The following is a 25,207-nucleotide window of genomic DNA, read 5'->3' on the forward strand; positions in this document are numbered from 1 at the left end:
TAGACATGTCTGCATATCATGATAGTGGTGCAGGTGCATACGGAAATACAGGATGATCATGTGGTGCAGCTACATATGACATGCATATCGGGAAACATATGCAAATCCGGTCATAGAACACATTTCCTACTGTATTTGCGTTTGTTTCGATGTTGAAAAATCCGGCCTTTGGTCCTGTGATATACGTATAGGTATCGAAACTTCGCTCGATATCTCCAAACTGAATACACAGTAGGTATTTCTACTAATTATTCTCTGATATGTTCATTACGTGGTATTGACTTTCATCATTAGTTTAAAATGACCATGTAAATAATTCCAGAGTATTTGTTTTTACGCAAGTAGGACATTGTTAGAATCTTCAGGTGCGTCTTCTCTCAAACACTCAAGTGGAATCAGCTCAACATGCGTAGGAGATGCACCTGTAGCGTCCTCGTCAAACGCGTTCCTGAAAGCAACGAATCTGGAGCTTCACAAATAAATATTTCAGTTGGATACATGTTCATAATACATTATATTTGCATCTCTTTCGGACAATCTCAATTCAATTTAACTATCGTGATTATATTTTGATATACAAATGGAAGCAAGTTGTAATTATGTTTATGTCTCATTTACACAATTACGGTTTACAAATACATTTTCACTGTGATCCGTTTGCATCCGTTACATATATGATTACATATATATGATTAAATGCTAATCCAAACTCAATGTTTTACACTATTTCATTAAACCCAGATAAATGACAGACTTACCAAAACAAAGCAACAATTCACATAACTGAAACCGCAATTTGACTAATAACCCACACCTTAGATTGTGTCTGCTATGTCCCTGACACAAAGACTGAAGTGATAGTACTACTTACGTTCCGAGTATCTCAGCTTCCTTGATGGTTTCCGGTAGATTCTTGTACAGCGTTTCCGGGAGAAGAAGAGCCAAGAGGGCCGCCAGAATGCTGATACCCCCAAATATCAACATAGGGAGAATCTGGCTGAAACGTCCGGATATGTACATCGTCTGAAATGTGTGTATATTTGTGACTATTCTTGGTCATATGATGACGGAAAACAAATTATGAAGTACGGGCCTTTGTTTATCTACAGATGATCATTATGTTGTCCACGGTTCCCCAGTATTACATTATTAAGCCAGGGTCCCCCAATTCATTGCTGTTGAAGAGGTACCCATGTTACTCCTATTGGAAAAGTTATGAAACACCTGGGGCTATAATTCATTTTTTGGACCTTAAAAATAAATAGGAAATGTGTACAGTCAAAATGATTTTCTTAACCTCACCAAGTCAACAATGTAGGGAGAAACTAGACTTCCAGCTCGACCAGACAAGGAACTCAGAGACATGCCAAATGTCCTAGATGTGGTCGGCATGAGCTCAGCTGTGACGGTGAAGATGGCACATATGGCTGCAGAGGCACACGTGTTTCCGATAATGGCGAGGATGTTGATGACCAATTTGTCCGCTAATGGAGTGAAACAGTTGAGTGGAATTAGCAATATGACCTCATTTATGTTGAACAATATCAGATCATCGATACACCTGAAGCTTCATTTACACTTCTCCTTTTATATTTTGCCAACCGAGAAGAAATTACGATTCATAACCATAATTTAACATGTCGACAGGGAGGTGAGTGCAATTTTGTCTAAATGTCCTATCCCCAATTTTCACATTGATGTTATCAATGAGAAAGTTCAGCACTTCATACGTATGTTTTGTTTCTGACTAGAACTCAATTGCGTCTATTTTTGACAAACTGTCCTAACCTTGAAGATAGAAATGCAAATATATGTATATTTATTGTCACCTTCAGTTGCTAATTCCAAATGCATCAAGGAATGACGTTTTGTCCTTAAGTGTGTCGTGTATGAATGTGGTGTACAGATTGGTAACATTAAATATTTTGACAGATTGAAGTTGGTTCCTTTCCGATATTGCAAAAATTCGGATATTGGTAATCCACAAGGGCTAGTAACACTTGTCTCACATGTTTTCTTTTAACATAAGAAACTCCTTCTTTGATGGATTATATAGTTAAGGTATGAGGCAGAGATTTGGTGTTTTGTTTGCATGGCCCTGCAATATATCTCTCAGCAAAAGAGGAATGTACATGTATTCAGGTTTTAGTGTCCAGCTTATAGTTGAGAGTACCGATGCGTCATAACAATATACGTTAAAAGATTGTACTTGTTGTTATGCTGTCTGGCGCAGCGCAAAACAAGGACTGGTCGCCTCCGAATCAGTGTACTTATATGTGCATGTGTGTGTGTAAGAATCCTGGAAGCGATGTCAACACCATTTCACCTCACCATGCATGACATGTTCATGATGTCAAACACTGTATTGAGTCGATTATTTACAAACCACCGTCATATAGCTGGAATATTTCTGAGTGCGCCGATAAAGGCACAACCAAGGAAGGCCTTGTATGTGGCAATAAAGTATTATATAAATGTATATTCCCTTACCTCGTGATGGACGAAATAGATAACATGTTAAACGATGAATATGTTTCCTTCGTACGTCTTGTATAAATTCGTTCAATGCATGTGCATATATGTGCTTTCTTCAAAATAACACCTTAAATTTAGGTCCATTATTAATGCATACGCTTATAAACACGTTTGTAATATTTGGTAATGACACTTACGTGTATCTGAAACTAGCACTGCAACCAAAGGAAGAATGCAAGCTGCTCCTGTAAGCGACAAAGATATACATAGCAGCAACTTGCGACCAATGCGATCCATTAGGAAAAAACAGGAAATGTATGCAACAGCCTCTGTGATGATGAACAAGAGGAAGTTGAGGTAGATGCTACCAGAAAGGTTGGTGACGTTCATGGTGAGGCCATAGAAACCCATTCCAACTGCAAACCTGCAAGAACAATGACAGCTATCTTTTTTCTATTAACTTTTGTCGCTATATTAGTACCACATTTACAGGATTTTCGCTCACTCGCACACACAGAGAAACACAGATGTTTACGTTTAACGTCATATAAAACATATCCAAATGGAATGTATTAACTATTAACAATCTCTTCAAACACTAGCAAACAGTACCCTTCACTTATGGTCACATTCTATGATTGTGCTTATTGTCTGTACTGGCTGAATTGCTTTTACTTGTGTGTTTCTTTTATTTTTAAACTAGTTTTCATGTAAGGTGATGTATAACCTATGATCAGAACTAATGTTTTAGGAACTGAATTTTAGGTACCAAATATAGCAGATGATCATCAGTCGGCGAATCATCACAGATGACTTCAAAATATTCCAGAATGGTTCTTGAATCACCTCTTCCATTTGGATATCGACCTCATCAAGTATTTGTGGATCTAATTGTACTTTGTTCGTTTTCGCAATATTTGCAACTACCCCTTTAGCTTCTTCTCGTTTGCCATGTTTCAGAAGCCATCTTGGAGACTCTGGGATAAAACTGTGATGAAAAAATATAAACCTGGTTTTCAGAACTAAATGGACAGAGGTTATGAAGTTAGGAACAACTCGTAATACTTGTAAATGCACAATATATGTCAGTTACCAATTAAGTATTAATAAAAAGTAGTGAAGCTAACGTTTATGTTCATATTTAGTAAAATAGATATACGTTAGAAACTTAAGTTATTGTTATTCGTTCATGTACAAAAAATGGAAAAGATACATCATATTTTGTTTGTTTACGTCAATATTATTCCGATGAGGTATCACTGCAAAGTTACATAAACATTGCATACTTTCTCTCTTTATGTATGTGATTCATGTGAATGTACACCAAATTTCAATACTTACAATAAATAGGCAAAGACAACCGCCGGGACACTGACAATCAGCTGTCGAGTCTTCCAGTCCCTGAATAGATAAGCCGCTAGAGCTGTCATTATGTTCCCCGCACTCCAGAAGAGGTTCATGGCAACACCTGCCCACATACGCTTAGAGGGACCGACTATCTCCATGCCTGTTCCATGAACATCAAGTATTATAACAGATTAATGTTTGCACTGACTGTGTTTTGTTTCTTTTGTTTGATTGTTTGCTGTTTGCCATGAAAGGCGACTACTCTTCTGAGGGGCGACTGACGGGATCATGTGGTCAGACTCAATGACTTGTAAGACAACATGTCATCGTATCATGATGTCAGTCACTGGATTGTCTGGCCCAGCCGCGATTGTTTACCGACTGCCGTCATGTAGCTAGAATATTGCTTAGTGCGACGTTGAAGAACAAACAAACAGTGTGGATTTTACAAGGGCTTTTCTTGCCACGCCTCGTTCTTGGTCCATGACACGAAGCAACTTTTTTCTGGAAAGAGGGAATGAAACCAAAGAGGGAAGGAAATCAAAGTGGCATTCTTAGACATTTGGAAAGCTTTCAAAAAGGAATGGCACACCAGAATCCTGTGGAAGTTACATCAACATATCTCTATGGGATCTCTTCAGCAGCATGTACAGGGCCATCATTACATGCTCAATAACGAAATCCACTGTTATGTCTCTGCAGAGGGCAGGCTTTGAAATAAAGGGATAAACAATCTTCCTCTGAGCGCAAAATTTATCATCATGGTGCCTTAAACAAGTTTCGTTTTTGGCTGTGGACAGTGGTCCAATTTGAGAAAAGATGAAATAATTGCTGTGGAAATTTTGCTTGAAGCCCATACAAGGCTTGCCCAAGACAACTCACACAGGTACTTTCAATGCCACTGGGTCCAATTCTGTAGAACTATACACTGACACTGATAAAGTACTGTTTCCTTAACATTTGTGCAAGAACCAAACACATTACGTCAGCAAGAAACTGTTCAGGGCATGTCTGCTTTCCTTTAGGAACAGCTGTACTAAGACGTCACATGGGTTCATATCAGATTCGTAAAAGACCACCAAATTGGGCAGCCTGTTTGCCCTGCTGGGTATCATACAGGAAGCAGAGGTACTGTAAGTCCCCATGATCCCCACCGAGGTGGCCTAGCTTTGGTTAATGGTGGCCCGTGTTTTAAACTGTATTAATGATATTGTTATGCTCAAATATGTGTCATCAATTGTTTTTAAATATAGTATCCTTCAATATGTTACATAACTTGTTTTTTTCTTTGCCCAGGCACCAACCACAAGACCGAACATCACTGCCAAAGAGAATGCCAATAGATTATCCTCGGTCGCTCTCTCTGTTATAGTACATATACTTTTATATGACATAAATTCACAAAAGAACAAGGTGATACTTTGAATCAATATAGGCAATGAAATTAACTCAAAGGCTTACCAAATACAAAGCATGCGACATATCTGCTCACGGTGCAGGCGTGGATGACGAATTCAAGGAAGAGGACCACAGGGGCTGAGTTGGACCACACCAGACAGATGCTGCACAGCACCATTACGAACATGGTGGTGATTATTATCGGTCGTCTTCCAAACCTGGAGAAAACAAAACATAACAGAAACAGCACTCTCAATAATGGCTCAAACGTTATGGCCCTAGGTATAGTTACATCCATATATTCAGAGGTTGAAGACAATTGGTTACAAGTGAAAGCAAATGTCATTTCAAGTTCTTTGAGAAACTCCCATTTGTCAGATACCTTAAAATCACAAATGCCACGGTTGAGTTGTCCCACTCTCCAAGGCTTGTTGTTATCCAAGTGATAAAATTTTAATCTTTTTAATCTTATCCAATTTGGCAGACACCTCATAAATATAAAATAAATAAATGAAAAGACTTTTATTGTGTTTTATAGGCTCTATGGGTTATAATAGTCACATAATAAGCCATCAAGGTATAATGCATTACTACGTTAAGGTACATTGCATGCATTAATCAAGGTACATGACATGCATATATCATTAAAAATTTGTGAAGCGATGGAATTGCAGGCGAGTCCTGCAGATCGTACTTGTGAACTTTGTTCAGGTAGATGGCTGGCAATGATATTGTACATGGAAGTTGTTTTCATGAACATATGGTCTTCAACATGTGAAATGCTGGACTTCATTGATAACATATATGTTGAACTTGAGGAAATGGCAGTTAGGCGAGAATCCCAACTGTTTCATATCTACATCTATGAAAAAATGTCCAGACGCACTTTCAAACTCTCCGGAAGACTGTACGACGAGAGGGATGACTTCAACTCTCCAATAATCAACTTCCCTTTTTACCTCCAGCAATACCCCAGTAGCTGTAGCTCCATTTGAGATACAATCTAGTTTTGCTTTTTATTCTTATTTAAGGAATTCTAATCTTCTCAAGTACTATTGCCCAATTCCCAGCAATGCAACGCTTCCACTGTTGTTATATAGAAAATCTGACGTATTGAAAATTAATTACTGTAGCAGTTTATTTAAGGAAATGTTAATAATGTGCATAATTGTTGATTGCATTATTTATGCATATTATAATTAATTATTTAACAGCATGATGTGTGTTGTATCCTATACTAGTTGATACTCTGCGCTTTATCTGAATGTACTAACACTTTCCTATGTATATCTAATGGGCCAGGTCCCCCTTTACGTCAATAAATCATTAATCACTTAAACTTGAAAGATGATTTCATATGATAAGGTCAGTAGATTGAAGAAAAACAAATTATCTGATGAATTAAGTATATGAGATTAACATTGACAAATGATTGTCATTGGTTTCGGCCACAGCTTGTATTGAGTTCTTTGCCCAAATAATTATTTTGTCGGCCTTGTTACACATGTAGATTTGACGTCGAATATGTCCAATGTAGGAAGAACAGTTATAATAATTAATATGAATGTATATTTAGCGATAACTTCATTGTTTTAACCATCGAATAAGAATGGTTCTACTATAAAAAAGGAAAATGTGAATGGTTTATAAGTCAATGCAGCTAAATCTTTAAATCAAACTGTCTTCAGTATTTATATCCAACACAAGTATGCTTCTGCAATGGAATTACCTAATGGATCATGTGACCTTTGATCCGTTTCCCTTCTATCTGGAGCTGCAGATACAAACAGTTGTACCGAATATAGCTTTGGTTCTTTGTTCAAGCAGGGATATCCAGGATATGTTATGAAACATTTCCATGTGTATTATGAATAATGTCTGGTTGTTATCACTCCTGCGTCATGTTTATGTCTAGCATTATGTATACAGATAAAAATGTAATTTGGAATGTGCATGACTCTTATATACTTTTAATGATTTATAACATTTCAAGATATGGCTGAAATACTCCTGATGTGACAATACATTTTACTTCACTCACTCACTCACTCACTCACTCACTACACATGCAAGCCAATTCAGTTATGCACCTGTCGCATACAAGCTGAACTAGCTGAAGAACACTACTACCTAAATAGTCAATGTTATATTGTTTGTCCTTTGTCCTTCCTTTTACGGGCGTACGGGTGGCCCAGTCGTCTAAGGCGCCGCAATTCGCTGTGCAGAGTTGCGACCCTTGGGCACGCCAGAAACCTATTATTGTGGGTTCGAATCCCGGTTCGCTCAGATATGTTTCTAGGTTTGTCAGCACCATACCCGTGGTCGTGGGTTTCACCGAAGCGGTAAACGTCTGAGACCTGCATCACTTCGGGCTTTCTTCCCACATTAAGCTGGCACGCCGTGATATGACAGGAATACTGTTAAAAGCAGCGTTAAACGCAACTCTCTCACTCACTCTTCCCTGGTACATTACAAACATAAGAAAAAAAATGTTGTGATAGTGATTTTATGATAATCCATTTTAGCTATAATAGGTTATAATAAATAATATCCTCAGTAACGAAGGTATTATAAGTTTTCAAACTGTAAAATACATATATGTTAGAATTAATGAGCATCAAATCGCTAAGATCGTTAATCATGACTCATAAAGCATAAACCATAGGTGTTACTTCTATATTTTATAAATGAACAGTAATCAAACAATAATCATTTTCAGACAAAACAAACAGCCTTACATTACATAAGTAACCAGTCTACCTGCTCCGCCATCTCCATGATTGGTTGGATCTTATGGTTCTTAAGTATTTCTGCTTGTTTATTATTGTTGTTTAACGTCGCACTCAGCATTATTTCAACTTTTTGACGCCGGTATGTATATAATCGAGTCTGAACCAGCGAATTCCAGTGATTGACATCATGCACAGCCATCTTTGCATACGATGACATGCATCACCCAACTAAGAGAGCCTGACCACCCGGTCCCTTTGGTCGCCTATTACGACAAGCAAGAGGTGCTGAAGATCAATTCTAACCCGGATCGTCATGTCTATGTTTACTTCTGAAATTAATTTTTCACCAAACACAAGTTTAACTGAAAGGTATTTTGATTGTTTGTAGCTGCAAGAGACTGCAAGTTACATGATGATTAATAAAGCTGGCCTTAATTATTGAAAGTTTTTTTGAAACTCTAAAACACATTAGGTCATCATCAGCTTCACTGATGATATAATGTTTGCAACTCGTTTTGAATAAAATTGGCTGAGTGATGGTCATAAATAGGTTTTAGCAATATGAATGACGTGGATTCCATTTTTAAAACCATTTGTGTGTTGTCACTGGTAGGAAGATGCATGTGAAGTGTCACTGTTTCAGCTTCGTATGAGTTTCTGAGTTTCTGAGTAGGAGATGATCTCATTGCAAAGACATGCATTGTTAGAGATCTCTAATGTCGGCGATTCCTCGTCCTGGGTACTCACATGTCTGACAATGGTCCGACGATGACACCACCAACCAAATGACCAAACATAGCCAGCATCTTGGCATGACTCACGTAGGACTGTTTCTCGCAAACAAAATCCATCTGGAAAAGATACAGTTCAATCGGCCGTAGAAGATGCGTTAAATTTTTGGAATAAGTTCGTGATTAGTTAATGGACCTTGTCAAGGGTTTAATAAATGGCTCGGAGTCAGTATCATGTTGGAGTCAGTATTATGTGTCTGAGTGAGGAGTCCATGTTAAACTGAGACATGATATCTCAGTAGGCTAGTACAAAAAATATCGAATAGTCCTGACGAGTTGAAGCAGCCATACACGGGTTGAAGCAGCCATACACGGAAGTGTAATACTCTTGCACACATTGATGAAACCAATTTCATTTCAGGTCATGTCACAATATGTCGGATATATAAATTGCACTTATGTCTTATATCTTTCGAAGAAATGCGGGTTTCATATTTTTTCTGATAGATTTATGTAAATATTGTTGTAATGATATTAGATTCCAAATGAAACCACCTGAATGTTAATAATCTGAAGTTTGCTTATTTGTTTACAACTCACCGTCTCTGAAACCGTGGATATGAACTGTGATTGATCGTACACCCAGGCATGACACGGTTCTGTGATATTTCTCGTTGACAACCAAACATTGGAGGCATTGGTTTGTAGATACAGTTGACAGCGAGAATACTTTTCCTCACCGTAGTAACCAGATGTCATGGGAATGGAGCGGTTTATGAGTTGTTTGTGAAAGTCATTCTGAATTTCGTAGGTGTCATTGGCAAATCCTGGAATAGCGCACCTGCCATTGGAAATAACATAGTAAACGTAAACGTACAGCGTTTTTACGGTGGCATGTCAGGAATCAAATTTGGGGCATACATATATAACATATACATGTTTTTATCAACCATGATCAGAAAAAATACGAAACATAATACAGGGTACTATGACGAAAATACGCAGTATTACTACCTTATTGAAATAGTTATATCCGATTTTGATTTAAGCATTAGCATATAATTGTACAATATTATGACGTGTTGGGGCGTTTAAAGAGAAATTAGTATCAACAGTAAAGTATATTGTTACATGTCGATTTCCAAATTGTAACAAATTGTTAACGGAGAAATCTGAACGTAAGAGGGCAATGGGAGAAACCAACAAACAACCAACAAGTGGAATACAATCAACAAATGTATTACAAAATTCACAAAATTTACAAATCAATGCAAATTACTGCATGTCTACGAGGCAATAATTTACGGACGCTTCACTTTCTATCTAAGTCAATTAGAGTTATCACGTGTTTCAAATCAGTGGTTTCTACGCCTACTCAAAGGTCTTATCACCATTACTCAGGTGCTGACATGTACAGGTTTTTTACCCTTTTTGTACTACGGGTATATGACGATTAAAGAAACAATACTAACATCTTTTTTCGAAGTCGTTATACTGCACAACAATTACAATGGTAGTACTCAATAGAGTGGGAGTACAATATTCAATGACAGTATGTCAGTGGTCAGTGTCAAATACAAAAATGTAATGGTGACAGTAAAAGTCTGTGACAATAGTATATTCACCCAACAGCAATGATAGTCAAGCTTCCGAGATGGGCAATGAGTGACCCTCACACGAAATCAGGTCTTGATATGATGAAATGCCTGAGAGATGCAAGAGGCATGCTCTTGTCCCTTTAGACACCGTCCAACTAGCTACTGAAAGTTTCATATAGTTCCCTCATAACAAAGAATATTCTCCATGTTTCTATAACACACTATCACAGTCTACAGTACTCCGGACGTTTGCATATCACGTCAGGATCTAAATGAAGTAACTTCAAGACGACTGCTTACATTAAATAGTACTACATTCCTGACAACTAATCACTGTCCAAAACCAGAATGCAATGAGCATCAAGCGAATCTCCACAGAAACAATGTAACACAATTACAATCATTTTTAAACAAAAAATACCCTGCGATATAACACTCTCCTTCAGAGAAAGAATGTTTGAACATAGTGAGAACTTTCTTTGCTAATAAAAGTTTAAAGTACAGTACATAATAATAGACATTATACATGATAACAATGAGAAATGTTTACAAAAAATGCAAATCATGTTTGCAGTCAGAACTGATCACGTTCATCCAACTCGAGATAACATATCAGCAATAACGTTGTCCGTGCCTTTGATATGCTTAATGTCTACATCAAAGTCATGCAAAGCCAGGCTTCAGCGTATCAGGCACTGGTTTTTCACTGTATTAAGGAAAAGTCATTGTGGATTGTGATCAGTGTACACTTGAATAGAAAACAAAGTAGTACCTAAATACACTTCAAAATGTTGCAAAGCTAACAAAAGAACAAGAGTTTCTTTTTCAATGGTCGAATAATTTTTCTGATGGTTGTCAAATTTTCTTGTATAATAACAAACAGGATGATCAAAGTCTGAGGTACCTTCCTGCAACAGGACAGCTCTAGCACCAATGTCACTATCATCTACTGCTAATGTGAAAGATGTTTCAAAGTTAGGTGCTTGGAGAACAGGAGAAATCAGGAGAATAACTTTAATTTTCTCAAAAGCAGCCTGACAATTGCTGTCCCAAACAAATTTCACCTTCGTTGATACGGGCTATAACCGACCGTGGCCTATGACATGACCTATATAATGTACACGTGCCTGTGCACATTCACTTTTCACTACATTTACAGTTAACATGGCTTCAGTGAGTCTCTCGAAGAAAGTGTTTGTCCAACTCCATGGAATGATTGATGACATCGTCAACGTATGCTCTGTAATCTCTCTGAAATTTGTTGAGACGATTGAAGGTGCCTGGAGCCCAAATGGTATCAATTTGTATTAATAAAGTTCATCTGGAGTCTGATAACAGCTTAGCGTGCTCAGTCAGTGGAATCTGCCAATACCCTTTCAATAGGACCACCTTGATTACGTACTTGGCTTGACCGATTCTGTCAATACAGTAATTGATTCTTGGTATTGGATAAGAGTCAGTTTTAGAAACAGAGTTAACACGTCTCATGTCAGTACAAAATCGCTAACAAGCATCAGGCTTCGGCACAATAATGCAAGGTGAACTCTAGTCACTATGATTTGGTTCAATAATGTCATTATCCAGCATATATTGAATTTCCTTCTTTAGAGCTTCAAGCTTGATTGAATTCATTCAGTAGGGATGTTTCACAGCGGCACCTCCATCTACATCATGACACACTAAATATTTATGACCAGGTACATCTATCAACAAGTGAGTAACCTCTTGAAATAACGCTGACAATTGAACCTTTTGCTCAGATAACAAATGACATTACTTAGCATCCAAGTTAACTAAAACTTCAGAATTGTTTAGTTTATGGATAGCATTATCAGCAATGCCTTCGAACTTGACAAAGTCACAATTCTCATCAGTATCACAATCTAATACAATTATACATCATAGTATCATAGTGTCAGTATCACTGACTTTTCTGTCAATAACATACGGACCAAGGTAGCTACTAGCACGCAATGGCTGCCAAGGGATTTACAACACACTACGACTTTATCACCAGGGTCCACTTGCACAAAGCGATCTTAGTGCTACAATTATTGTAAATCCTTAAGATCACGATCTTACGCTTCGGACACAATCGCCATCCACTTGCACAAAGCGATTGTAGGCTAAGATACAATCGAAACTTACAATTGGTCCGGACCAGTCTTAAGTAGCTAAGATCGTTTTAGTCCCTGACAAAATGGCTTGCAAGACAGGGCTTGTTTCACATTAATAATCTGCTTTAAAGCCAACGGATAAAAACGATATCCGTTGGGGTCATATGCGGATAGAGATGCAAATATCAAAGGTCAAGTAGGACTACTTTCACTGTTTATAAACAAACATGGCGTCGCCCTCGTCATTCGGCGATCGAGTCAGAGATACAAATTCGGAATCTGGATAAACTACAGGGGTAATTGCTATGATTATCAAAAGAACAGTCTAACATACTGAAAATCAGTGTCTAACTGTGACGTAGCTAAGGCATTTTATAAGTTTTGGCACCTTTGGAGATATGAATTTTGAAACAATTTTGCGAGGGCACGAGGCCTAGCCGTGCGGGATCAGTAGCCATATCTGCGCTTGTAGACCTCTGCGGCTTGGAACCTTCTCCACAAATCAAAATAGTTAGATTTGGCAGAAATATGTTTGAATTGTTACCTTGTTTCGTTTTGTCGCTGTGTGTACATCTGACTACACTTCTTAACGTTATGACAGGACAGACCGACTGTCAACAACGTCTGACCGTGGCTGTGACGTCTCATAGACTAGGGTTAGAGTAGCTTCCCTTTGACAAGGGGCAATTACTCTAGCGGACAGACCGGTGGATTGCCGCAAAAGGCAATTAAAAACAACTGTTGTTTTGCGTATATGTTGCTTCGCCACTGGATAAGAAACAGATTTCAGTTGGAACTATATTGGCTACTGTCACTGTCCGACTGACACATCACTTACCCTGTGACCAAATAAATATTAATGCGCGCATTCCAGGAAAACTCGCAATGTTTTGGTAATGTTTGTGAGAGAGGGAAAGCAATTTTAAAGCACAGAATTAAAGAACGACATTGTATGATAAACAGGTTATCACGCTTGTGTGTTTGGGGATGGTAAATATCCTGTATTAGGAATAAACACTATGTATTTAGCTCGCCAAGGGTCGCTAAATACAATGTTTATTCCTAATGCAGGATATTTACCATCACCAAACACACTCGCGTGATAACCTCTATTTACGTTCAAACACTGCCTCTTTATTTTGTTAAATTTTATGATTCGAATCGACACTTCAACAACACGAAGACCGCACCACAGATTTAACATCAGAAATATCGTTAATTGCGATAGTGAACCACATAACTATCGAGTCGATAGCTAAAAGTACTATATCGTCTTAATGCTGAAAGAAGTCTGAAACAACATACCTTATCAAGGGAAGGATAAAACCTAAGTCGCCTGCAAGCGATTTTTAACGTCCGTGACCTTCTAGATAAATCAAGGGTAGCTAATCATAGTTTATACTCTAGATGGGAGTGGTTTCCCTTTGTATAAGTATCGTAGAATCAACCTTGCCCAGTGTATTAATGTTGTAGAACCGCCGAGCTCCTCCTGTATCTCTTTTGCGTCACATTCCTGTCAATTATTTTGTCGTTAGTTTATCATTAAATTAATCTACAAGTAAACTCAAGTCGAAGTGCAAATTCATACTTTTAAATCTAAAATCGAGTGGAACGGACACGATCGGTTGTAATATCTGAATTTAGAAGAACCCAATACAAATACAAATGATGAAACATTTGAAATTTGTGTAAAATATCCCATAAATAGCAAAAGTAAAATTCACACTTTTAAAAAAATATATAAGTAATACCCAGTGAATATACATTAAACAACTGCTTTCTTGAAACATTATTCATTATTCTTATTTCCCATACATGCATTCTCGAAATCTCCCGTCTTACTGTGTTTTGAAAAGGTTGTCATAACGTCCTTTGTAAAAGCAGCGAAACTAAAACATGAAGGATAAATATGTATTTAAGATTTTACGGAAAGCACCCCCAAATAGATGACGATCATACATTTACCTGTTATGTTATTTGGACATATTATTATTTTCTATATTTATTTTCATAATAAGAATGTCACTAAATCTATATGCCAACATTCTAGTTGTAGTTTCCTTAAAATAATTGGGACCTTTCAACTGTGCAAGGTGCGATGGAGGGAGGTACGTGTTTATGTCATAACCGGTTCCACACGTTGTATCCGCAGCCAGATTTGCGTGTTTGCAGACAAACGTAGACAGGTGTCTAGTTTAAGATATTCGTACCTCCACCATTGAAGGTAGCGATCTTAATTCCAAGCCGTCTTACAATCGCGCTAAGACCGGTTTGTGCAAGTGGAATAGGACAATTGTATGGTAATTGTAAAGTTGATTGTAGCCACCTAAGATCGATTGTAACTGTGCAAGTAGGCTCAGGATTGAAATTTCTCTCTTGAGACTTTTTGTCATAATGTACTTACTCCAATAAACCTATCATTAAGTCAATGTTCTTTAAAATGCTGTAAAGGTCCATGAACAGTATTTCCCAAGACTTAAACCTAGGGACTAAGGAACTGACTCCCTCAAAGGAAACAATAACAAATTAATGCCTTCATTACAATCTTAGTCTCAAAATAGTAAGTCCTAAACATGTTCTTAAGAGTCTGATGAAACCTCTCTAAAGCTCCAGGAGATTCAGGATGATATAGATTACACTTCAATTGAGTTATACCTAACTGGTGCATTGCTTATTGGAAAACACCTGACATGAAATGAGAGCCCTCATCTGGCTCAGGCAAACCATCCATGGTGATATACTTTACTAATGCCTTGATAAATACCTGACCTGTAAATTTCCGCAAGGTGCAGCTGGGATGTTCTGATTCGGTTTGCAAACCATTTGACACACATGACATTGCAAAATAAGCCACATTATTCTGCAAATTAGGCCAAAGAAAATTTTGCCACAAGTTTTGTTTACATTCAAATAACCTGCCAATGGAGTTTCATGTGCCAAACTCGAAACATGTTTGATATGAATTTGAATGAACAATTTGATGGAAGACCAATATTCATTGTCAGCAGTTACATCTGGTCTCCTCTGTGTCCTCATGCAAATGCTATTCTTGATATCATAGCAAACGGGAACCTTGTCAGCTTCTTTTGAAGAGTGTGTGCTCCCCCTGTATATTTACTAACTGATCCCTATAAAGAACTGGTTCCTCAACAGTAAAACTTTCAGAATGTTCATTACTCTCGCTCCCTCGAAAAATTAGACAGGTCAAGAGAGTGCCAGCCAAATCATAACTGGAATCATTATCAGAAGACCTCAGCCATAGTATGTGTAACAACACACGAAGGAAACATACCTGGAATTTCATTTTCAAGATTTTGAGTACTTTCTGAAGTGCTAGGCTCAAGACAAACAACGGGATCAGCCAAACATCTTGTCCCTGCCAAAGCATTCCCAGTGAGCAAGTCTAAACCGTTAACAAGTAGAGTTGCTACAACAAAAACCTTGACCAGCCAAGACACCACAACTGTCTTCAAATTCGAGAGGTACACTAGAAGAACAACGTACACCCTTCATCAAAACCTCAGAGGTCGCTGATGACTCCTCAGAATGTTGGCCAAATACCATAAAAAACATATTTTGAAGAGCACCCGTGTCCCTTAAAACGGTAATGTGCTTAACATAGGAACTGTCACCTTTAGAAGTTTTAATATCGTGCCCTAGCACCACTAGAGTGAGTGAGTGAGTGAGTATGGATTTACGCTCCATTGAAGGTATATGTCTAAATGTTACAAATGCTACCCATCTCCGGTCAGGTTCCCTGCTTGTGGAATGTGCACGGAGACAACAATCTCATCATTTTGCAAATACGGAGATTGTTGTCTCTGTGCACCAAATTATGTCGAGGCATTATACGCGATCGTGCAAAGTACTTTTTAGATATGTCCGAGGAGGAGATTACAACAGAGCTGAAGAATCAGGGTCTGACTTCTGTGAAGATATTCACAAGGAACGATAGTGACAGCTTCATTGAAACCAATACCTACATTTGCACGTTTGCTCTTACAGGGTTTTTAATCATTGGGGTGGATGTATATATACCAAATCCACTCCATTGTTTCAAATGCCAACAGCTGGACATGGTGTGAAATCCTGTCATAACTGCAATAAGACCCATGATAGCACAGACTGCACAGATACCATCAAATGTGCAAATTGCAGCAGTGATCACATGACCTGTTATGGGAGACAAACAAAAATTCACAAACACAAACTCTAGCTTCACAAACTCTACTTTCTACAGAACCTCTGCCAGAATCTGCACCTGAACCTGCACCTGAACCTATCACTGAAATAATGAAAAATGTAAGCATGACAAGAAAAGGATAAAAACAACAAAAGAAAAAAGAATCAAAGGCCCTGAAACAAATTGAGGTGCCTTTATACCATTGACAGTCCCTCTGGAGGTTCATAACCCCTTTGAACCTCAAGATGTGGCAGTCACTTCATCTCCGCCAATTCAACGGAAAGGTTCTTCCTCCCGCTCACAATCTCCAGTTGAACTCCCATGAGTTGCTCTGCTACCTTAATACAATGGAATTGTCAATGACTTCGGAACAATTTAATGACTTTCAGCGACTCATTCAAGATTTAAAACCAAGAATAAAGCAACTGGAGGATCTTCTGTTATGGTGAGCTGGGGCGTCATTTACAGTCCTGTTCCTCTCAATAATCTTCTTCAGTCGGTACGTATAACATTAAATATTGTTTTGACTTTATGTGTATCACCATCGTACTCTCTTCGACAGTCTGATCTTCAGGCACTATTTGACCAACTACCTAACCAATGTGTTATCATTGGAGATTTAAATAGGCATAACCTGCTTTGGGGTAGTAGTGAGACTAATAATAAAGGAAAAGTACTTCAGGACTTTTTCCTAAATAATGATTTGTGCATTTTTAATGATGGTTCTCACACATATCTACTACTGTCCTGTGACTGGCACTTACTCTTTTCTGCCGTTGTTGATTCTAATATACTTAATGAATGTGAATGGTCAGTCCACAATGACCTCTGTGGAAGTGACCATTTTCCTACCATTTTACAAACCGTGGCACCATCTGATGTTTCCCATCATCAACATGGAATTTCTAAGGCAAATTGAACTTTCTATGAACTCCTTTGCACTAATCAACTAAAACTGGATGGTTTTCTTGATGTTCTCGACCTTTTGAAACATTTTTGTTCCGATAAACTTAATTAAAGAGCTGATAAATGTATTCCAAAGTCCTCCTCAAATCCTCACATATGTAAACCATGGTTGGTTCAGCAATGATTGCAAACTAGCTAGGAAGACAAGCACAAAGGCTAAACAATATTTCTGTCGCCATCCTATGGTCCACAATTTGAATAAATTTAAAATATTAAACGCTAAAGCATAGCCTACATTTAAACAAAAAAAGCTTTAGTCTTGGCAAAAGTATGTCTCAAAGATAAATTCACACGTATGCTGATATCTAAAGTATGGAATATTATTCAGAAAATTAAAGGTAAGGGTTCTAAATTTAGTATCCACCACCTTAAAAAGTGGAATGACTTATTAACTGATACTTCTGACAATGCAAATAAACTTGGTGAAACTCTGGCTCAACATTCTTCCTCCTCCCACTATGTCCCTAAATTCCAAAAATATCAAAATCAGCAAGAAAAGAAACCCATAAGTTTTAATTCAAATAATGGGGAAAATTACAATAAAACGTTTTTCATTCATGACCTTCAATACTGCCCTTAGGCAAGCTCATGATACTGCTACAGGGTCTGATAATATACATTATCAACTCTTAGATCATTTACCGCAGTCCTGTTTAGAAACCCTCTTGGTGATATTTGATGAAATCGGGACGTCAGGAGAATTTACTTCTTCATGGCGTGATGCTATAACTGTTCCCATTCCTAAACCTGGACGTGATCATACTGATCCTTCCAATTATCGACCCATTTGAATGACTGCTGCAAAACCATGCAATACAAGTGGTACTTGGAATGAAATAATCTAAAGACCTACGTCCCCTATAAATAGTGGACCTCTACCAAGGATGGGGGCGGTCGAGTAGCCTAGTCGTCAAAGCGTTCGCTCGTCACGCCGAAGACCTGGGTTCGATTCCCGACATGGGTACAATGTGTGAAGCCCATTGCTGGTGTCCTAAGCCCTGATTTTGCTGGATTATTTCTAAAACCATACTCACTCACTCACCCAAGGATGGTAATGACAATATTGACTTCAAGCTGTTGAAATGGTACATCACTTGGACTGCTCCTTTGAAAATATTGATGGTTGAAAGGCATATCTATACTCAATTTTCACTTCATGTATTCGAGTAAATCAGCCTATAAGTAGAATTTTCAAATATCAATGATGAATAGTTAAAGTGAAAAGTAATTTGAAATTTCTCAAGGAATTCAAAACCTCTGACGTATGACGAGTCCATTGATGAACTTTGGGAGGGGTGAAGGGTGTAGTCAAGGACTGTAAACACAGCCCTGTCTTGGAGGGGAATGAATACAGATGGCTATCTGGTGCCATTACCTCTATCACCACAAGTATTTTATTATGAGAGTATAATGATAAATGAAAGACATGTCTGTAAGAGACAAAACATATGTTTAATCTAAGAAAATACTTTACAATAGTTGGAATATGTCCAAGTTATCTTCTATATATAACCAGGAAATGTTCAGCTCTGAGACAACAAGACTGTTGATGCCTGAGACTGACAGGGAGGAGTATGTGGGACCTCAGTGGGAGAATGTGAAGAACATTATTCTTTGCAAAGATTGAATGATTGATGATGAGCATACATTTTGCTCTATTTTGTTCATTTCTCAATAAGAGACATTTTAAAATAATTTTGTTATAATCTTGTCTCATTAATATACAGTGAGCATGCAAGATAAATTATAAAAATGAAGAAATGAAAACAATGTAATAGAAGTTATAAAGATTCAACATTAAAATACAGGAAGTCTTAAGCAGATTTGCTATAGTCAAAGAAAAACAAATCACAAAGTTTATTGTTAGAGTGTTTTGTAGATATTTTGTAGTTATTGACAATATACAGTTATTTGAATGATTTTTCAACAATTGTCAGGAAGTTTTTTTTACCCCACCAAATTTACATTAGAAGTGCCATTCGATGACAAAAGGCACATGCCTACACAGCCACATGACCAAGCCGAGATCTCTGTCAGGCTCCAATTGCAGTCACCCCTCCGCTTGGTAGGCATGTGCTAGGCTAACAATTTATTACCATGGGAGAAAACCTCGGGCCTTTAATCACAAAACTTCAATGTGGTTACCATTGACTAAATACATTTAGTTCAATTCGAGTCATCCGTAAAGAATTCCAATATAAACAAACAACATGCAGTGTTAATCGTTTTCGATCCAGAAAAAAACATATGACACCACATGGAAGCACCATATTTTAAAAGACTTACATGACTTTGGATTGCGAGGCCGTTTCCCTCAATTTATATCCAAATTTTTATCCGACAGACAATATGAAGTTCGTGTGGGTTCAACCCTGTCTGATCATTATAATCAGGATCAGGGTGTCCCACAGGGCAGTAGTAAATATGTTACATTGTTCAGTATAAAAATAAATCATCTTTCCAAAGTATTAAACGATTCAATTGATGGATCACATTTTGAGGATGCTTTTAGCATATCATGTTGTGGTAAAAACTTGCACACGTTTGAAAGACAATTATACCTGTCTATATAAGATAAATAAATGGTCGTTGGAAAATGGTTTTAAATTTTTGAAATCCAAACCAAATTGTATACATTTTTGTAGGAAATAAAAACCTCATTAAGACCTTGATTTATTTTTAGATAGCACTCCAATTTAAGTTGTAAAAGAGACTAAGTTCCTCGGTATTATTTTTGATCACCACTTAACCTTTAAACCACACATAAAATATTTGAAATATATGTGCCTGGAGGCCCTTGACCTACTGAAAGTAGTTTCAAATTCCAAGTGGGGAGGGATATCAGAAAACCCTCCTCCAAAGCACTTATTTACTCTAAACTGAATTATGGCTCCATCATCTATGGTGGAGCCTGCAAAAGCATTCTGAAGCTTTTGGATTCTATCATCATCAAGATCGAAGACTCTGTTTTTGATTTTTCCGAACTTCTCCTATTGATAGTCTGTACGTTGAGGCTGATGAACCATCTCTTAAACAACGCCGAATTAAATTATCCTCACGGTATATATCTAAATTAAGTTGTAATAAGTCGAATCCAGCATATGACTGTGTTTTTAGACCCCTTTACCAAAATCTCTACAATAAAAAATCATCGGTTCTCCCTCCACTTGGAATATGACTACAATCTGATATTTCTGCTGCTAAAATTTGTCTTGCAAATATAGCCCCCCCCCGCCCCCAAGCTTTTGCCTTCTCCACCTTGGCAGTATAGGTCGAGTTCCATGATTGATGAAAAAATAACAAGAAGAGGTTTGGTTGTGAATTATAATATAATCTAGGGAGGGGTAACAAATTATTGATCAACCCCAGTTTGAATGAAATTGTGCAATCGCAGGTAATGTAAGCTCAAAGTAAACAATGGTAGGGTAAGAAATTTCATTTTCAAACGTTGTCTGAAATGTCACCAAAAAATTGTCAGACACACTACAAGTTCATGGTTGACACAGTCGTACCTGTCTCGCCCATCGTAGTCTCAGGCGTCCATGTTGAGCAGTTAGTACCATTCCTCGGAAAGGATGATACGCTCGGATTCCAGCAGCACGACGTCGTCGCGTTACTGTACGTTGGCTTATGGGATGCCCCAACGCTGTTGCTGCCGTCGCCGTCGCCATTACAAATCTGTTTTGAAGGTGAATGAGCCGCATCTGACCGTCTTCAAGTGGTGTTGTCAGGCCTGTCCTGTGTCCTCCCTGTCTGCTTGTACCAATGAATCAGCCTTGCTACTGTCAATGGTGTACAACCAAACCTTCTGGCAATTTGGACCTGTGTTGCCCCCATTTCGGCAATACCGATGGCTCTCTCTCTCTCTCTCTCTCTCTCTCTCTCTCTCTCTGTGCTCCTGTGACAGTCGTGGCATTTCTTTTGTGTGCTTTAATCACGCGTGGTTATACCCTGCAGACGAACGCATTTATACAGCTAACCTGCACGTGCAGTTTTTGCCATAGGCGGGAAACCTCTTTAACCATTTTTTTGTCACCGCACGAGCGCCGTCAAAGGTGGCGCGTTCGGGGAAAGTGTTTTTTGGTACCTGTTCCTGCTCAGTCATATTTCCAATACCCACTTTCCACTAGTTAACGCTGTTTTTAGGAAAATTACAAATTGCCAACCTATACTTTCTTTTGCTGCATAGTTAATTTATCAACAACAAAAAATGAATTACGAAACACTTATAATACTTACAAATCTATATTTACAGATAGATCCAAGGATAGCGGTGATGTTGCCAGCGCCACGTCATTGGATCCAGGACTATCTCCTCCAGGTTACCCAATAATAGTTCTTTTTTCACAACAGAGGCCAATGCCATTTTAACAGCTTATCAGTAAACTGTCAAAATGTAAGAAGTTTATCATATATCTGATTCACTTTCTTGCCTTCTGGCTATTCATAACATATCATGTCAACATCCACTTGTAATCAACATTATTGAATTATCTAATGAATTTGCTGTTGGTTGCCCAGTTATGTGGGCATAAAAGGCAACACAATGGCTGATGCTACAGCAAAAGCAGCACTCAACAAATCTGTGACACCTCTTCTTATCCCATACACAAATCATAAACCTGTAATCAGCTCTTATATTCGTGATCTGATGCAAAAAAACTCCCAAGTAGTTGTCAATAAATTACATGAAATCGGTTACACCTACTTGGGCTGACAGTCCAGATTTGAAGAGGTCATTATGCGACGATGTCGTATTGCCCGTAGTAGATATACACACGACTATTTATTGAAAGGTGAGGATCCTCCATTTTGTATCCCTTGTGATGACTGTATTGATGTTTCCATCACAAGGGATAAATATTTCATTGTAAAGACAGTCAAGGACCTTTTTAGTAAAGTTAATTTTCATTTAATACTATGTTTTTAAAAGAAATAGAACTTATTCATAAATTTGATGTGCTAACTGTAGAGTTTTAAAAATTGTTAGAGGAAAGTAATAACTTAGATTGTTGGTTGCGGTACTATCGGGTGGGTGGTGGGTCGGTGGGGTGGGTAGTGGGTCGGTGGGGTGGGGGTGGGGTGGGGGGGGGGGGGGGGGTGGTTGAAGCAGGCTAAAATTATTGTCCCCCAAAGAGTATGAACGTTCCACATCATTTGATGTATTTTTATGCATGCCAGGCTTTTAAACGTAGTATATTCGTCATTTTAATCTTTGGCCCAACTGGTACACTGCCGCCAGGGATGATTATAATCCTGCCAGGGTCCATGCAGGTAGCAAAGGCACTGTAAGTCCCCATTGTCCCTAGTATGGTGATCTTCCTTTAGTTAATGGTGATCTCTAGCCCATTTTTGTGTTGTTAGCCCATTCTTTCTGCTTTTAACTAGTTTTAACTCGAATCTGTGTTATTCAGGTTATTGCACTGTCCTTCTATGACAGGTTTTTATTTAGTTTAAATATATGTATTAATGTATAGCTTTTCCTCATGATATTGCTAAAATACTGCCGATGTAACGTTAAATATTAACTTGTTAAAATAACTCACTGATTACTGACTGAACACAATGCAAACACAGAGCGTATAGCGAATCTCAACACAATGTAACACAGTTTTGTGCTTGTTACAAAATAAAATACACTGCCATATAACAATATACATACCTATGTTCAGGAACTGCAAACAGAAACACAACTGCCTGTATAACCTGGAGAGACGCCGGTATTGCTGGTAGGCACAGAAGTACATACAGCCATTTCTGGTATGTCCCAAACTCCCCCAGTTGCCTCAGCACGTCGTCGAACTTCATCGTCCACGAAGACCACCAAACAAACTTTCAAGAATTGAAGGAAATGATAAAGCAGTGAGTCAACACACAAGTCCACACGCGATGACAAACAATCAAAAACGTAGATCCCAAATGCATTATTCAATTGGATATGACGATCAATTACCAGGGGAAAACAATACCTACGCTACACGTTACATTTATACAGGCCCACTAACCAGGTGTCAGGATAATATTACCATATATAAGTGGTGCAATTAATTATGTGTGTCAAAGTGTGGCCATATGGTGACGATAACAAATTAATATATACAAGTGAATCATGAATACAATGTTATCTTTACACATAAATTTGTCAAACTTATTTTAGCATTACAGCAACCAAAGCAAACAGCCAAAGCTAGGCCACTTCACTGGGCATCATAGGGATGGGGGCTGTGCTTCCTGGCACAATATCCCAGAAGGATTCACGTCATCACTTTACTACAGATGGTTGAACACAGTACTACCCAATATTTAAAAAAATGTTCAACAATGAGTTGGCTCAAAGCACATGTTGATGAAGGTTAGATCGATTATAATACAAGTTGTAGCAGGATCACGAGGAGTACATTGGGTTTATACGTCCCGCGTAAGGATTTATATCACAAGCTTTGAAGCGGGGTATAAAGGATTTATTCAGTCTTAAAGAAATAAACGTGCAGCATGTAGTGCCCGTGGCGGGGAATGAGAGATTTATTGGTCGAAAACCCAAGCTTCTGATTGGTCGATCCTTTTCTTTTTGGTAGACATCTCCACTGCCACCACAATCATGTTGTGGAACGGTCGTCTTAATTCTAAAGGTAGACCGACAGGACAGACATGGACGTGATGTAGGAATGCCTACTTGATGTTCTTCGTGTCTCCATGCAAACGTGATGCAACTTGTGACTACAAACAGACTTCTTTTTTTTTTTTTTTATGGACATACGTAGTGTTGTCACTCGCTCATCCATGCCGAGTAGTTGGCACTCGTGTATGCCTGCATGGCGGTTTTTTTACTCTTGACTCCATGAAAACGTGGCACCACTCCTGACAACAAACAGACGTTACTAGAGGTATAGATCGATAGACATATGTGACGTTGTCACTCGCTCATCCACGCCTAGGTGTTTGCACTCGTGTATGCATACATGTGTGCTGTCATCCGTGTCTCCATGCAAACGTGGTGTCACTCGTGTCTCCATGCAAACGGGGTGTCACACGTGTCTTTAAACAGACGTTATATATATATATATATATATATTTATATGGATAAAGAGAGATCGATAATGTTACTCGTGTTTTACCTCCAAGAGGACGGGGAGGGTGTGGGTTCCTTTGGATTGTTGTTGCTTGTGTTGTCAAAACAATGATCAAAACGTTTCTTTCAGGAGAGATGGGTGGCCCTGAAAATGGCCGTTGGAAAACAAACTGGAAACTCAAAAAACAGTTGAGCAGCATGTGCCACTTTGCTCAGATGTTATATATCTTCTTCTTCCTCCTCCTCCTCCTTGGACTGATGACATCGACGGTGCTTTGAAGGGTGCTTTCTTGAGAGGCTTCTGTCATGTTTTCTTTTGCATAGGCATGGTGTGACGTCCACATGGAGTTGTGTGATGCATTCGTTTAGGGCACGGCCGTCGATATGCATGTCTTCTATGAGATGGAGCACTTGTGTCACTTGTGTCGACATTGGCAGTGCTGCTGGAGTCTTCTTTCAACTAGGTTCTGGGCAATCTGCAGCGAAATGGCCCACGGTTTGGCAGTTGTAGCACAGGCCCTGGGGAGTCTTCTTGCGGGGTTTCTGGGCAATCTGCAGCGAAATGGCCCATGGCTAGGCAGTTGTAGCATG

General features: G+C 38.4%; 1 protein-coding gene across 1 annotated transcript; it reads right to left on the reverse strand.

Moving 5' to 3' along the window:
* Positions 1-333: 333 nt before the first annotated feature.
* LOC139476047 (organic cation transporter protein-like) lies at positions 334-23,355 on the reverse strand. The gene is made up of 10 exons (XM_071259285.1): positions 23,210-23,355; positions 9,284-9,524; positions 8,700-8,803; positions 5,284-5,438; positions 3,817-3,982; positions 3,245-3,463; positions 2,673-2,899; positions 1,303-1,484; positions 872-1,023; positions 334-448 (listed from the first exon to the last, which is right to left on the reverse strand). Exons 1-10 carry the CDS (start codon positions 23,353-23,355, stop codon positions 334-336), a joined length of 1,707 nt encoding a protein of 568 aa, XP_071115386.1.
* Between the last annotated feature and the right edge of the window lie 1,852 nt (positions 23,356-25,207).

This window comes from Haliotis cracherodii, unplaced genomic scaffold, assembly GCF_022045235.1.
Source record: "Haliotis cracherodii isolate W230 unplaced genomic scaffold, xgHalCrac1.p SCAF_3, whole genome shotgun sequence".
NCBI classification, from domain to species: domain Eukaryota; kingdom Metazoa; phylum Mollusca; class Gastropoda; order Lepetellida; family Haliotidae; genus Haliotis; species Haliotis cracherodii.